This window comes from Coturnix japonica, chromosome 1, assembly GCF_001577835.2.
Source record: "Coturnix japonica isolate 7356 chromosome 1, Coturnix japonica 2.1, whole genome shotgun sequence".
NCBI classification, from domain to species: Eukaryota; Metazoa; Chordata; class Aves; order Galliformes; family Phasianidae; genus Coturnix; species Coturnix japonica.
The window spans coordinates 137188870-137204594 of record NC_029516.1 but is presented as its reverse complement, the minus strand read 5'-3'; the positions used below and the strand labels follow the sequence as shown (position 1 = coordinate 137204594).

Sequence of the window (15725 nt, the reverse complement as noted above, 5' to 3'; positions counted from 1 at the left end):
TAGCCTTTTTTTTTATCAGTGAAGCATGCAGTCTGGAGCCTAGTAAAGGCAAAGATACCTGTCTCCAACATCATCACACCCTGCCCTCCAGCTGCCTCCCACATCAGAGAGGACAAAACTGTCTACCATGGTCACTAACAGGAACAGTTGAAATGCCTCTTCAAGGTTCATTTAGTTGGTTCAGCTCACTGCTGGGAACTGAATGCTAGTTTGAAAATGAAAAGACTTTAATGAGTTGGAGGTCTTTATGGGGCTGGTATTCTTGGCAGCGATTAACAGTAGGGGGTATACAGAAGGTCAAAAGCTCTTCTTTTGAGGGGTCAGCAGAACATCCCCATCTGATAAGATTAAACTAATGTGGCTTTTGGTGTTAATATCTGAAGCAGCAGGCTGCTGTAATGTGTTTGGGATGGCATGGAAAAAAATTGTCAGTGGTGATTCATCCTAATAGAAAATGTCAGATGATTCTAGCAAGTATTACTTGCCAGTGTGTGTATATATGTGTGTGTGTGTGTAAAGATATAACATATATATATAATATCTCTTTAAAGTTACTGAAATAACTTCGCCAGAGTTGACGTGATACTGGTAGCTTTTCTTGTATATTAAGCTAATGCACAAATATTGGTTCTGCATTTTAAAAGAATACATTATTTTAACTTGAATTTACTTTTTTCTCTGCACCCAGTATTTGCCTGAAGCATTAAATGTGTTTTAGTCATTTGTCTTACTAAGACTTGTGTATAAATTGCAGTTTTCGGATTACTTTACTGGATATTTCAATGGACAGTACTGGCTTTGGTGGATATTTCTGGTACTTGGTAAGTGGCAAAGGAAAATATTTCTAATTTGTTGAAGTTAATTATGTCCTTGTGAGTAGAGTTCTTTGACATGTTCATCTGTATACTTTTCTTTTGCTACTGATAGTTTTGTATGCTGTTCGATTTCTGTAGTGTTTACTAGGTTACTATCATGTTACTGTGTGAACTGCAGAATATTCAATTAATATTAATCTGAAAATTCTGTTCTGCATGTGTAATTGTGTAAGTACCTGAGTCTTGTAACTTGTGAATTTTAATTTGCTCGTGCTGCTGTAAGGATGCAGAATTGCATGATGTGTCTAGGTTTTATGCAGAAAACATAGTGAAAGTGAGTGATACCAAGTAGTTATACATGACATGTACATCAAGCCTTAACATTTTAAGAAATACAACTGACCTTCGGAAGGTGGAATCAGGTACCTTGCATGTAGGTTATAAAGTGTCCTTTCTAGCCCTTTGAAATGCATACTGCATCAGTAGTTGCTCAGTCAAACAAGAGAACGGCTTCATGCTTTCTGATCACAGTGCTTCCATAACATCAGCTTTTTCTGAAGTCTGTCTGCCTGTTCTCTAAGTTTTAGACAGAAGACCAGAACTTGATGGGTATACTTCTAATGATAATATACCAAACCTCAAGCATTTTACCCTTTTTCCTAGTGTGGATTTTGTGATTTGAATGTGAAATTTGGAATGATTTGCTTTTACAGGATGAGTGCCACTATCCATTTTATTTTCTAGCTCTGGAAGCATAGTAAAGTGCTAGTTCAGTAGGTGGCACTCTTCCCTTTGAGTCTAATAGCACATCTTAGTAAAACATTAAGTTTTTTGGGTTTCTGTGTCTGTGAGAGAGAGATCCTGATTGCTTCTGATTTATTTATCTCACAGAAGAAAAACCTAGAACATTAAAAAGTTATTTTTTTCTGTATTTTATATATCTTTCTCTTAATAATGTTTGAGGATACTCATTAGGCTTCTTAATATAGCTTCCTCTACTGTTGTGCTCTATGTACCTCTTGGTTACTGGAGGCAGATGTAACACTCCACAACACCAGTACTTCTAATACTTTCATATTCTGAGATGATTGCGTTTAAGTAGCAAGTGAAACAACTCTTTACATGCTCAAATATCTCCAGATAAACATCTAGTTAAAGCAAACCTTTATGGTGCTTTTTTTACTGGTCTTTTGCATTACTTGTCCTATTCAGAAGTCAGTCCACTTTGATTTTTGAAAGCCTTATTTTCAGCCTGAGCTTTACTCACCTTTTATTCCAAGGCACTGTGATCTATGCAGTTTATATCCAGTGTTAGCATTCCCTTGTCTTACAAATGTTTTACATGACATAAGCCAACAGTGTTTTTAAACTGATAACATGGCTTAATCTGAAATTGCAAGAACACCATACATGGATTTGCCCCAATATACCTTCTTAGTAGCAAATGAAGAGGTATTATCAAAAAAAATCATGGAGGTTCTGCCAGCTAGGTCTGTATATCATGGTTTCGGGTAACTTTCCAGTCAGAATGTACTAAGTAGTATATCCTGTTTCTCTTTAAAAGTGAGTAAATAGAATCTGACTCCTTCTGTATTTTGACATGCTCAAGCACACATATTGCTGTCTTTCTCTTCTGTTGTTCAGAAGAGAAAGTTTATGTTGCTCATGAACAGATGAGTATCTGTTTATGTTCCCCTCACTTCTTCTAAAGTCTGGAAAAATCTTGGAAAAGTGAAATGGTCTATTTCCAAGGACTTATCATACACAGTGAGCAGGCTGGGGAGAGAGAGACAATTTTCATATATAAATTCAAATGTTAGCCAAGGTTTCTTTCTAAGGAACACAATAGAAACTGTGTTTTGTGTTGTTTTTTCTTCTCTAAAAATAGAAATATAAAATATGGGTTGAACATGGACTGGTTTTCCAGCTTGTAATGCAGAAGATAATGTTTTCAGACACCTTAAAATCTTCCTGACCACCTTTTGCTGTTTCAGCTGATTTTGAGCTGAATATGGGGCTATCTCTGGTAATGTTTGTGTTGTAGCTTTTGTAATGGACTGATTTTTTTAAAATTTTTTTCCATCCAGAATTCACCTTAATCATAGAAACGTGTTTGGCTTAGGTCAAGGTTCCAGTAGTTAGTATAGTATTCTCTAGGGTTGTTTTCTTAACTTTTTTGGTTTTTTTTTTTTGGTCTGTGTATGTCCTAAGGAACTTGAAGACACAAAAGGGAAGTGAAATAAAAATTGGCAAGAAAACATTTACGAAAGAAATATCTCAACAGGGACATAAAATACATCTACGTAACTGTAGATCATTATTATTAAGATATGAGAGAACAGAATGGACTCTTGTTGAATTTGTTAATCTTTGTTTGAATTCTTTGTTTGAATATTCGGAACGTGTTTATGTGTACATATAAACACAGGTATACATATTCAAGGTTTCTAGACATTCTTTAAAAGCATAAATGAACCCAATCCCTGTATACTGAGAGCTACCCCTGGAGTTTGGTTATTTACCTAAAGCGTATGTGTGGTAAACTTAGTTTTCTGACTGTGGTCATCTTGCCTTTTAAATGCTAAGATGTATATTTAATCTAAACTTAGGCTTTTCATAGAGGATCATACTTAGCATTGATCTTGCTGAGTGTATATTTTGCTCCTCTAAGGGCAAGTACCAGGTAGAGCATAGGAATACAAAGATTTGCCAACATATCAGTCTTAGATGATGTAAAAAAAAAAAAAAAAAAAGTTAAGGGTTTGTGTTGTCTCCATAGACTTTGAAAATATTTACTATTACTTGCTTTATTTTGTTGATGCTTGTCAAAATGATAAATGAGCTCTCAAATGGATAGCTCTGCCTTGAACATTAACAAGTTGGTTTTCTGTATCTGAATCACAGGCTGGGGGGCTTTTTCTCACATATGAATGGAAGAACATGGACCTCCTTAGATAGTACATCCTGTTCTAGAATGAATTACTCTCTAGATTTCTGCTTCTCTCTGCTATCTGTAAAAGTCAGAATTCAACCTCCAGCTCTTTAGGGGTGAATTGATCTGCTGGGTTAAGGAGAATCCAACAGAGCTAAAACAATCTATTGAAACACATTTATCACAGGAGAATGGACCAAATTGCTATACGTCTCTCTAGATGTTCACTGTACACCAGTGCTTTTCTGGGTGTGTCTAAATTTAAAAAGTTTAAAATAATTTGTGTAGTTGACAAAAAGTTCATTGTTACACTTGATGAGTAGTGTTCTTTGAATTGACTGCTGTTCATATTCTTCTTCGACAAGTGCATTTTTCTAGTTTTCTAGAAGATTTACTCTTGAGCCATAATCTTCTGTAACTTATTATTGTTGTGAGATCAATTTGTACTGTGTTCTTTTTATTTTGACTCCTTAAATACATCCAAAGTAAGTTTTGTACTTCAGATACTCATAACACACTAGTAGGCTCTTTAAAGAGTTTTATCTGAATACTATGTGGAATATATATTCTCTTTTTAGTGCTTTTCACATAGTCTCTTTAGTAGATTGATACATGAAATCAGAATAAGTGTAAAACAATTGAAAAACATTCCATAAGGATATATTCTTATATAATACAAAGTAAAAGTAGAAGATTTGCTTTGTAAATTTGTAAATGATGCATGAAGGCCTCCGTTTTTTGCATAACGTGAATTTTTATGAATTATCTTAAGTGGGGTATTTCAGGTCGATATACTTCATTTTGTTAATTTTCTACACTTTCAGGACTCCTTCTGTTCTTTCGAGGCTTTGTCAATTATCTTAAAGTCAGAAACATGTCTGAAAGCATGGCAGCTGCTCACAGAACAAGATTCTTTTTCTTGTATTAAAGGTAAGCAGTTTATACATTGAGATGAGATTTATCTCCCCGACAAACTGGATGAAATACTTGCAATTAAAAACAAACAACCTTCAGTCACACAGCAAGAACATCTTGCCGTTGTGTGATTTTTTAGCATCTGTCATGAATGTTACATCTATTGTACATGTACTTGGGAGTATCTTAGGTCTCTTGAAGTCATTACATTTGAAAATAAACAATGCATACTTATTGCTACTCCCAGTCCTCCCTGGAACCAGCATTCAGTAGCCAAAACAAAATAGGACTAGTAGTTCATCACATGCAAGATGTAGTATTTGCTGCCCATCAAGATACTGTCCTTTGTGTAGGAAAACTTGCTTTAGTAGTTAACCTGATGTTAGCAAGCTAGGAAGCACTAATCTGCCTGCATAATAAATCTGATTGACATGAGTCTGAACATGCAAACAATAGATAAGTGTTGCTTCTCTTTACATGACTGGCCTAAGACAGTCACATACAAGGATGATTATTGTGTATACAACAATGTGCTTTGTGTATCCTTCAGGTAGCTGACTAATCAGTCTGGCACATATCCACTCTTAATGCTTTTTATCCATTAGGTGGACCTATTGGACTTCATAATGTGAATTAAATACAAATGGAGGTTTCTGCTTTTTTTACCTGAACAGCATGATGAGATAAATTTAAATCCAGAAATAAGTACTGTAGCATCTCCTTTACTCTGCAGTTTACTTAAGTCAAAGCACAGTGTTTAAGCATTTTAACTGTGTAGAAGATTTTATGTGATAATGCAGACTAACTTTTCTTGAGATTGACCGTGGTGTTAATATGGAGTAAACAGCAACACGCTTTTTTGAGGTCTGAGGAGGGGGGGAAAAAAAGTATTTACCTGGAAAAGATGATTGTTTTTATGCAAGACAGTGCTGTATGGTGAACAACACTAATAAATAATTGTGCCATGTGGTACAGTTCTTGGTCATGGAACGAACCTCTTTACATTATTGCAATGTTTTTTTACTCTGACATTTTGTGAAACAGTAGTAAGTTAAACTTCACTAAAATGTAGTATATCGGTATTTATCAATCTGAATTGGAATCTGCATGACAGAATTACCCTTGTACAAGAATAGCATGTTTCTCACTTTCTTGAATAACACAATCTTTTCAGAATATTGAAATTCATATAAAGGAGACTGTGAAAACCTGTACCTGTTAGCTTTCATTATAATGAAGTGCAAAAATATTGTTTTAAAAGTAATCTCTAGGACTAAGTGCTATTTGAAAACTACCTTAAAGAGAATGAGAGTGTAGGATAATATGGTCTGTGATTCTTTGTTGTCCCTGCCTAAAATTCTGCATTTGGATAAAGGACTGATACCTTACTCTGTATTGAGTGATGTTAATGAGTTGTCCTGCTTGACTTTGGTGGCTTCCTTTAACTATAAGTATTTCTAACCACTGGGATGTATGAGTTGATAAGGGGTTTGGAACTTCCTTAGAGAACTGGACACCTAAATGCTATTTGTTTATGTGTCATAAGTATCGAAACAAGAAGTTCAAATAAATTGCTGCACACTTCAAATAGCCTTATTCTTCTGTAGACATTGTGCATAATGACTATTAGTTTTAATAAAGAAATAATGTAACCTTTAATAAAATATTCTCAGATGTTCTCCAGAAACATTGCTTTGACAAAATAGTAAGATGTCAATAATTTGTACCACCCAGACATGGGTGGAGGGAAGGCTGTTCTTTTCTGCTTCTGCATTTCATGTCATTTGGCAGTGTTGCTTACATGTTATCTCTCCAATGAACTGAAGTACAATTCTTTCTTTATCTCCAGACTGCATCAAACAGACATTCCTTTCTTGTACCAGTGTGAAATTTCCAGATGATCTGTAATCCTGCAAGTTAATAGGATAGAAGACTACTAAAAACAGAAGACAAATTAGTGAAGATACAGCTTCAAAACTGAATGACAGTATGGCTTATGCTAAAGTGCCAGTTGTGGTCATTCTAATAAATATTTATAAATGCTGCCTTTTGTTTCAGCACATTTGCATTTGTGCTTACTAAAAAAAAATAGTGCTGAAATAAGAACAAATCATCTGTTAGTATAGATTAGGTACAGTCAGACTTGGTTAATCTGTGCTTGTTTTACCTGAGACATGTAAGTGGTAACTTGTTTCACAAAATGTATGTGCCACTGACTTGTTGATCTGAAGTTTGAGAAAAATGAAATGCATTAAATGATTTAGATTAACCAGTTCACACCATTTTCTTTTTCCTTATAATTTAGATTCATCTAATGATTATGTAGAGCAATTTTACTAAGTTTACTAAAACTCAGAATTTCCTTGGTGTCACAAACTTGCATTCATCAATATTTTATCAAATTCACACCAGTATACTGGTTTTCTTAAGGATGATACCCCACATTGAGTCCCCTGTAAATAATTCTGCATAGATTACTATTTAAATTGCTTCTTAGGAACTGTGTCAGAATATATTTTGTAACAGTATATTCTCCAAATTGTTTAATCTTCATAAGAACTGTATGCAGTTTTTTGTTTGTTTGTTTGTTTTTGTTAATTTGACTGTTTGGGTATACTTACTACTAGGTCTAATTTTTGAGGTAAAGGCATTGAATTGTTTCTCATCACAGCTTTCCTCACATGGATTTTAGCAGGAAAGGGCTTGAGTCTGAAAGCTCTTATGTGTATGCATGATCCCATTACTTAATGGAACTCATGATTAGCAGGGATGAACAGCATTGCACCTGTAGTCCTGGATTATGCAGCTGGATCCTTGTGTGTGCACCTTTGTTCCTGAAACAGTGAATTGCAGATATATTCCCTGAGTTATGATGCTGGTTCTGTTCAAAAAGTCTTGAGTTTGATATAAACTCAACATCTATTTAGGATATTCTCAAGAAAAAGAGGAAGAAAGGCTTGTTTTAGAATAAATTCTCTACCATTTCATAAGAATTAAATAAATGCAACGTAACTTTGAAAATAATCTATGAAGGAAAAGAAATCTTACTTTTAAAGCCCCAAAATTGGAAAAAGTGTGTTGCACCTCTCTGAGTATTTGTTTAAGTTATACCATTACTTTGCTATTAAGTATCATCTCTTTGGGGGGTTACTTTAAGTGTTAATGCACATTTTATTTCCTTTAATGTTTGTCATTTATGCTTCTACCTAAAAAGTAGAATGCATCTCTCAGTCCTTTGTACAACTGGAATTTCAGTTGCAAAATACATTTGTTGTTGGTTGCACCTTTGGGGAAAAAAATTGCAAATACTTTCCTCCAGTTTTTGTTTTTTTTTAATACTAGAATTCTGCCTTTTTGTTACTAACATGAAAAAAAAAAAGAGGTTTATGTTTTGAGTTAGTGCTGTATTCAATTTTGTATCTGTAATGAATGTTTAAAATATGCATATGTAAACTGGTTGTTATTAGTTTTCTTAATCTTTCAGAGATACTGAAAGTGATAAAAAACTTAGGGGCACCTTCACTTCCCAGCTTTTTATGGAAAATAAAATTAAGTAGAAGTTCCTTCTAAACTTAGCTGTCGGTTTCTTTGTTCTTTTGCATCCATTGTCCTTATGAAATAAGAAACAGATAATAAAACAGTGCTTTGTTTTGCTAAAAAAGACTTAGGCTGTTTTGTTTTTGTTTGTTTGTTTGTTTTTTCTAATTCATATTGGAAACCACCCACTCCAATATTTATGGAATTTCAAGCAAGTTAGTTGACAAAAGAGATCAGTCTGTAGTCTCTTTTCTTATGTTTTATGGCAACATACTGTAACGGCATTTCTTTTAATGAGTTGATGCAACTGTGCAAAGCGTGCAGTATCGATTCCTTTTTGTATGTTTACCACTGTTAACTAGTACAGTTTTCCATCTGTGTCAATTTCCGTAAATTAAATGGCAGTCATCTGACAGATTTATTTTGGTTTGCTCCAATGCGTTCTACAGAAGGTTTCCTACAGATGCTTATTGGCTTTTCGTGTGTGTTGCTTTTTAGTGCACTAGCTCAGAAATGTTCTCTTTCAGACAAACAATATGTAGGGTTATCTAATCCTCTATAGTTGATGCAGCAGTTTGGTAGCCTGAAATCTCATCAGCAGGAGGAAGGGAATTGTAACACAATTTTCAAAGACTCTGCAATCTATTCCAGATGTTTCAAATACTGCATATTTTCCTTGCTATTTCCTGTGAGCTTGGTTAGGAACAGCTGGCTCTGTGGTTTAGAGACACCTGGCCAGCTTTGCTTTGTGTTATAGTTGGTGTTAAGAAAAAAAAAATAAAAATCATCAACTCAATGTTGAAGTTGACTGTAAACAGATTTTGTATGAATGTAAATAGGGCTTTGAAAGTTTGGGGCAAAAACAGTTGGAGGATGCGGAGAAGGGAAAATTTCGTTTTATTCAACTGTCTGCGTGTAATGTGTTTAGTTTTTATCATCTACTTTTATTGATGTGGACACCACAGGGAGATGGATATCATGAGTGTTATTCAAGAAGCTTGCGGCTCACGCTTGGGAAATGATCCATCACTAACACTTCCAAAGCAGATGACTCTGAAATTATAGTTTTGGGTGGCTGGGGGGAGGTGAAGGTTGCCTTTATGCTTTCACTTTGCTGTCTCAGCTCCAGTGTATTGGTGTAGGCTCCATCCTGCATGCAATATATTTTGACCTTTTTCAATGCCCTGCTCTTTCTGAGTCTGTTTCCATCTTTGAATGATGGCAACAGGTGAGGAAAAGAGATTTTATTAATGTATTGTAACATCAGAAAGCTTTTAATCTCTTTTCTGCCTTTTGAGAATGTTCTTCCCCTAAATACTCTGTGTCAGTCTGGTGTGTTTTTTTTGTTCACTTGAACAAAGTATTCATCTTGTGATCTTATCAAACTTTCATTTCTGAAAAGTGACTGACATCTGGTATGAAAATAGGTATCTCTCAGTATCAAAGGTGTTTCTAATCATCCCAAAACTGGATTAGCATGTACACACTGCTATCCAGGTTTATGTATGTTACTTCTTTTTCTGTTATCCCAAGATGCTTAGCGTGGCTTTCCTCTATTCCAAAGGTACTGTTTGTATCTTCTCCTCTTTGCACGTGGTTGCAATTTTTGCATCTTCACTCTTAAATTTTCTTGTGGTAAAAGAAAAACTATGTGAAGGTACCCTCAATGTAATGCAGGAAATGTTTCATTGATTCTTCATTACACATGCCTTACAAAAATATCTAACCTTGATTTTCTAGATTGCTGTAGTACCCTGACTTCCAAATGCCCAGTTGTGTGTGGAACAGACTGCTACTGGTATCACAGAATTGTAGGGGTTGGAAGGGACCTCCAGAGATCATTGAGTCCAACCCCACTGCCAAAGCAGGTTCCCTACACCACGTCACACAGGTAGACGTCCAGGTGGGTCTTGAATATCTCCAGAGGAGACTCTACCACCTCCCTGGGCAGCCTGTTCCAGTGCTCCGTCACCCTCACTGTAAAGAAGTCATGGAAGCGTGTATGAAGCAAAAGTGCATCACTGAATTCCTCCTTGCAGAAAAAATGACACTCACTGACACTGACTGATGTCTGCTGAGTGTTTATAGAGACCAAACAGTGGATGAGAGCACAGTGAGGTGATAGGTGGCACACTTCAGCAGTAGCAACAGCAAAAGAGGTCACTCTCTCTTCCATGGGAATCACTTTTGCAGAAGAAATTGATGAGACAAACCCTACTATTTTTACCAGAAATTGAAGTCAAACCCAACTTAAATGCTGTTACTTTGAGGATAGTCTGACACTTTATGAAGGCACTGGTTTCTATTGTAAATAACTATCAGCATTCAGTTGTAGTGTTATTTCGATTTCTGAAATGTTGCTATCTTTCTGATGAGGAGTCAGCAAGGAGTCACACTTCATGGGTTTTGTTGTTGTTGTTGTTGTTTGTATGTTGAATCATAGAATGACTTGGGTTGGAAAGGACCTCAAGCTGCAACCCCCCTGCTGCAGGCAGGACCACCAACCTCCAGATTTAGTAGTAGTCCTCAAGTTTTTTTACTCTCCTGGAGGCAAGTGGAATAGCAAATTCTCCTGCAGTTGGGCAGATGGAAAGTCCCAGCTGGCTGTCCGTGAAGACACTTGGGCAACGGCTGTGAGAGTTAGCTGTCCCGTGTCAATACTTCTGTCTGTCTACCTGCATTAACATTAGGAATGTAATCTTTAGCCCTGGTTTTTATTATATAATCTGCATGGCATATGCAGCCTCCTCATCTTTTGCAATATTGAGGTTTACGTTAACAAAGAAATGAGTATTGTCAACTTCTATATTTTGGCACAAATCTTGGGATGATGTGCAGCTTTCTTCCTGACACAAGGTTCTGTTGAGAGTGGAAAATGGCGTGTTTCTTTCTAGAATATTTTTTAAGATCTTTCAGGTTGGTGCAATGTATCTGATCTTAAGTGGAACTTTCTATAATTGACTGGTACAAAGAGAATGCTGTGATTCGTGACTGACTTCTTAGGAATTACCATTTTACTCATAAAATTTTCACTTTGTAAGACAAACTACTGCTTACTGGAAATATTGTCTATCCAGTTACAGCAACAGCTGTAGGAGGAACATTACCCAGAACACTCCATTGCCCTACTAATAAGGTCTAATGTAATGCATGATTCCATTATATAAAAACTCCTTAGCAGGAAAAAGAAAACCACCACATTTTGTAAGTCAAGAGAGGTTTTTATCCTGTGATTAGTAATTAAGTTTTGTCCACTTAGAAATGTCTTTTCTAAGTGTTCTCTGCCGCCTCTTTTATGTGATCAGATTCTTCAAAGAAATGGTGTGAAGTAACTGGGGAACTCTTGACAAGTGTGTGGTGCAAGATGCATAGTCCATGCCTCCAAAAGTTCTCTTAAAGATACGTAATTCAAGATGGTCCTTCACTTTTGTTGTCTTTAGTGCCAAATTAATAGTTTTAGAATATGAGAAGCTATGTTGTTGATTTTGAAGTCAAAGAACTTAGTCTTATGTCAGTGAACATTATTGCAAAGTATTTTTTGTGTGCTTATTTCCCTGTAGNTAAATCTTTCTCACGATGGTAACTGGACCGTATGTATATTATATGTAAAATTTGAGCTGTATCTGTGGTCCATACCCAGAGTAACCTACTGTACTTTATAGATGGACAGTAGTATACATTTCATCTGTGATGGTGTCAAGAGAAAAGATGGTGTGTGATTAAAAAATAATACAAATGTGATGAGATTTGCTTTGGGATGTTCAGTTGGCTGCTTACTGCTTCTGCATCTCTGCTGTCAGTGCAGTGATAATAGTGATTTCTCCTTCTCTCTTTCCTTGGACTTTTTCTGTTCCGTATTTTGAGGCCTAATTGTTGTGCAGTGCTAAGCACTGTCCTGTTCCATGTCTTTTTAGACCTTCTCATTATGCATCATCTGTGTTATAAAAATGATTAAACAGCCAGTGTGTATGATTTATTCCAGATTTCAGGCTTGTAAAATGCATAAAATGCAATCCAGTAGTATTTGTGCTTCTAATTAGTACAGAATTGTTTTGCTTTCAAATGAAAAATGCCATACAGCTAACTCTCAATTATCCAGAGGTAGTTTATCTGCATTATGAATCAATGAATGCCATAGACTGACACCTGCAGTGGTTTTGTTTGGCTGCCAGCTCTACACTCATCAGTTTAGTCACGGCAACAATACTGCTTGTGAGTCCTGATTTAGGTCTGAGTTTAGAAGTGTTATCGCTGCCATTACATGTCACAGACAGAGCAAATACATCCTCTGAAGCTGAGCTGGCTGCATTCAGTGCCATATTAGATTTCCTGTGCTGTATGTTTGGTACCTGGACTAGTGGGAAACATTGTGCAGAAATTTCACTTTGGAGCCAGCCTGGATCATGGCTGCAACCGAGGTAAAACAAATATGATCAGGCAGATGTTTTTTTGTGCCTTTTGTGCCACTCTGAGAATCAGCATGGTGTTCTTTAGCACATCTTATCCCTGGACCATTTTATAGTAGTGAGAAATGCGTGTCAACCTGATATATGTAACAAGTTTCTTTATGTTTTGTGGTGCACTGCTCAGGTGTACGATGGGTAGGAGCTGAGTTACTACCCTCAGGATCATTTCTATTCTTTGTGTAATGGAAAATATAATTTCCTGACTATCCCAGCTCCTGTCTGAGAGCTACAATTCAGCACATTAAAGAATTAGGTATCTTCTTATTTGCTTTCCTTTGGACCAAGTTTCTGCGCTCACTGCAGGGTCAGTTGTTGAGGTTGAAGGGGAGCACAGGAGGTATTCTAGTTCAACCTCTTATTCAAAGCAGGGCCAGTGCTGAATTTGGACCATATTGCTTAGGACTTTGAAATCCCCAGAGAGCAGCGATTCCACACGCTCTCTGGACGCCATGTTCCAGTTCTTTGTTATCCTCATTCATGATCATCGTTGACCTAGTTTCTGTGAAAGAGACAATCAATGGCTCCTTCCACAGTACCCGAGAGCCCTGAGTGATTTCCTGACAGGCAAATCCCAGGCTCTGGGGCATGAAGAGGGATGTCTTAGTGCCTAAGCAGCCATGCAAACTGCTCAGCTGTCAAGTGTTGAGAGGGAGAAAGAGCATCCGGTCTCTAATGAATTGCTGGCATTTCCAACACTGAATAAGGGATGACAGGCCTCCTTCTACTATTTCCGCTGTCAGCTTCTTCAATGATCTTGATCCTCAGAGCACTGGATGCTGTAAATTTTTAAAACTGCCACTTCCAGTAGGCCTCTTCCTCCATACATGACATTAGGTATCCTTCTGTGTGTCCTACTGTAGACTAACTCCAAGCTGAGGTATCTAAATCGCTTGGAGTGGTATTTAGAACTTCTAATTTCATTTACCTAAATATTTGATTGTGTGGTCTAAGCTAGTCACCAGGGATTAGTTTGCAGCTATCTCTAGAGTGTCATCTGCAAGGGATGCTTTTTCATGTGTGAAGATGCATGTCCCAAATGGAGTCAACTGAATCAGTGTTCAGAAGAACTCGGACTGCAAACTGTACCTTTTGATACCTTCTAAAAAATGTGCCCAGCACATTCATAAGAAAACAATAGCTTTTGGTCACATTGAAACTTGTTGAAGAGTTTCTCATTTATAGGAAACTGACTTTTTGTCTTTGGAATTCTGTGAAGCAATTTTACTCCAGCTCCCAGTGTTCCTGCCCTGTGGGCACATCTGTCCTGTGTCTGAGGATACCATAACTTCCAGGGTCGCCAGTTCTCTGGGTTCCTGCAGGATCCTGCTTCGTATTTGGCAGTAGGCTTCACTCTGTGGTATTCTTAATGAAATGGTTTGGACTTCATGAAATCCTGTTTTCCTACTGACTTTGTTTCACAAGTAAATAAGGATCAGCTGTTTGCTCTCTTCTCATCCAAGAACTGAGGGAACATAATGAAGCAAGTATGCAGATGTTGAATTTTTTCACAAAACATGCCATTTAGCTGTGGGACTCCTTTCCCTAGTACTGCGGTGACAAGAGCAACTAAGTTCATTACAAAGACCAGATAAATAACTTTCCATTGCTATACTCCTTTTGGTATAGTTTCTGGGGCTGCATGTTTTCTCAATAAAGCTGGCGAGGTGTTAAGAATGCCAGACAATGAGTTGCTAGTCAAAATTTGTCATGTTCCCAGCATGTTTACATAGCTTATGAATGGCTTTTATTATTTCTGGATTAATTGCTACTTTGGATGGATTTTGAGATATCAAGTGTTCATCCAAGCACTCTGAGACCTGTGGCCTTGTTTGACTCTCAAATCCTCCTCCCAAAAATGCCAGCATCTCTGCCAGATCAGAAGAGGCTCCTTGGTCCCCAGGCCAATGATGTGGAGTGGTGTACATCTAAACAAATGCAACTTAGCCTGATCCAAGTTGGTTGGCTGCATCTATGCTGCGTACATCCACAGCACTCAGCTTTGGCTGTTGGGTCTTCAGTGAGAAGTATTATTTTCCAAGGACTTAAGGAGTAGGAGAGGAAAGGGAGTCAAACCTGGTGCATTTTTAGCTGTGCTGCCTTTTGGGAGCCACTTTGGAATACAGTTTCTTGACAGAACTGCATCCAAGTTCAATCATGGGGAGAGAGCTTAGCTAGGGCAGTCCGAAATAGTGCCAGAGAATGACCTAATAGCTCAACAGTGCAGAAGATCAGGGCCCCATTGCTTGCATTCAGTGTTCAATTCTCATTTAGCAATGCGGACATAACCTTAAAACCTATTTCCATTATGATGCAAAGTTACTTAACTATGAGCTCCATCAGATAAATTTGGAACAAGCCTCTATACTGATGAAGGAATTGTGTAGGTTCTTTCAGCTCTGGTGAACTGTTTCATACTGCTGCAACATAAGCAGAATATAGGGGTTGTCTGAATATTTCAGTCTCTTACACAATGAGAAGTGATTCAAAATGTAGTGCAAAAACCAGAAGGACTTGGAGTATTTAATTGCAGACAGTGGGGAACAGGAGAGTCTGCCACTATGCAGATTCTCAAACATGCCCTCCTCACTGCTCAACAAATTAAATGCTGTAACTGTGTGAATTCCAGGCAGGTAGCAGGAGATGTATGTTAATATTTAATTTCCATCCTGCAAGACATAGGAGAGCCTCCCAGCTCCAAATTCTGCTCTGCATGCCATCTTCTGGTGTGCTGGTTTCCGTACAAAGGAAGGGAGTCGCAGAGAGCTCTGAAAATATCCTTGGATATGAACAATTATGAAAGGAAGGTGTGTTACAGAATATACTTGCCCTGCCCAGCCAAAGAGACCAAATTCAGATAGTTTCACATGCTGTAAGGTCTCAAATCCTGCCAACATTAGCACGTAATCTTCACTTTATGTTTCTAAGTGGTCCCCTTGCTTTTGAAGAGGAGGAGTTGAGAAGAGAGGCTTCTTTTGTAAGGTTGGTTTCTACTGTGGCTTTTTTTTTTCTTTCTTCTTCTTCTTTTTTTTTTTGTTTTCCCATCTCAATTAGTCTTTTTGG

The 15725-nt window shown here is 37.2% G+C and overlaps 1 protein-coding gene across 5 annotated transcripts in view; it reads left to right on the top strand.

Moving 5' to 3' along the window:
- Positions 1 to 8325, top strand: part of NDFIP2 (Nedd4 family interacting protein 2) — a 43067-nt gene extending 34742 nt beyond the window's left edge. For 4 of the 5 annotated variants that reach the window (XM_015851585.2, XM_015851588.2, XM_015851587.2 and 1 more), the window contains 3 exons: positions 755 to 821; positions 4572 to 4677; positions 6512 to 8325. In XM_015851585.2, coding sequence (XP_015707071.1) covers positions 755 to 821; positions 4572 to 4675 — 171 coding nt within the window. In that variant the 3' untranslated portion in view covers positions 4676 to 4677; positions 6512 to 8325. Of the gene's footprint in view, positions 1 to 754; positions 822 to 4571; positions 4678 to 5267; positions 5542 to 6511 lie in introns of those variants that run through there. The other variant, XM_015851586.2, reaches the window with a different exon arrangement.
- Positions 8326 to 15725: the final 7400 nt, after the last annotated feature.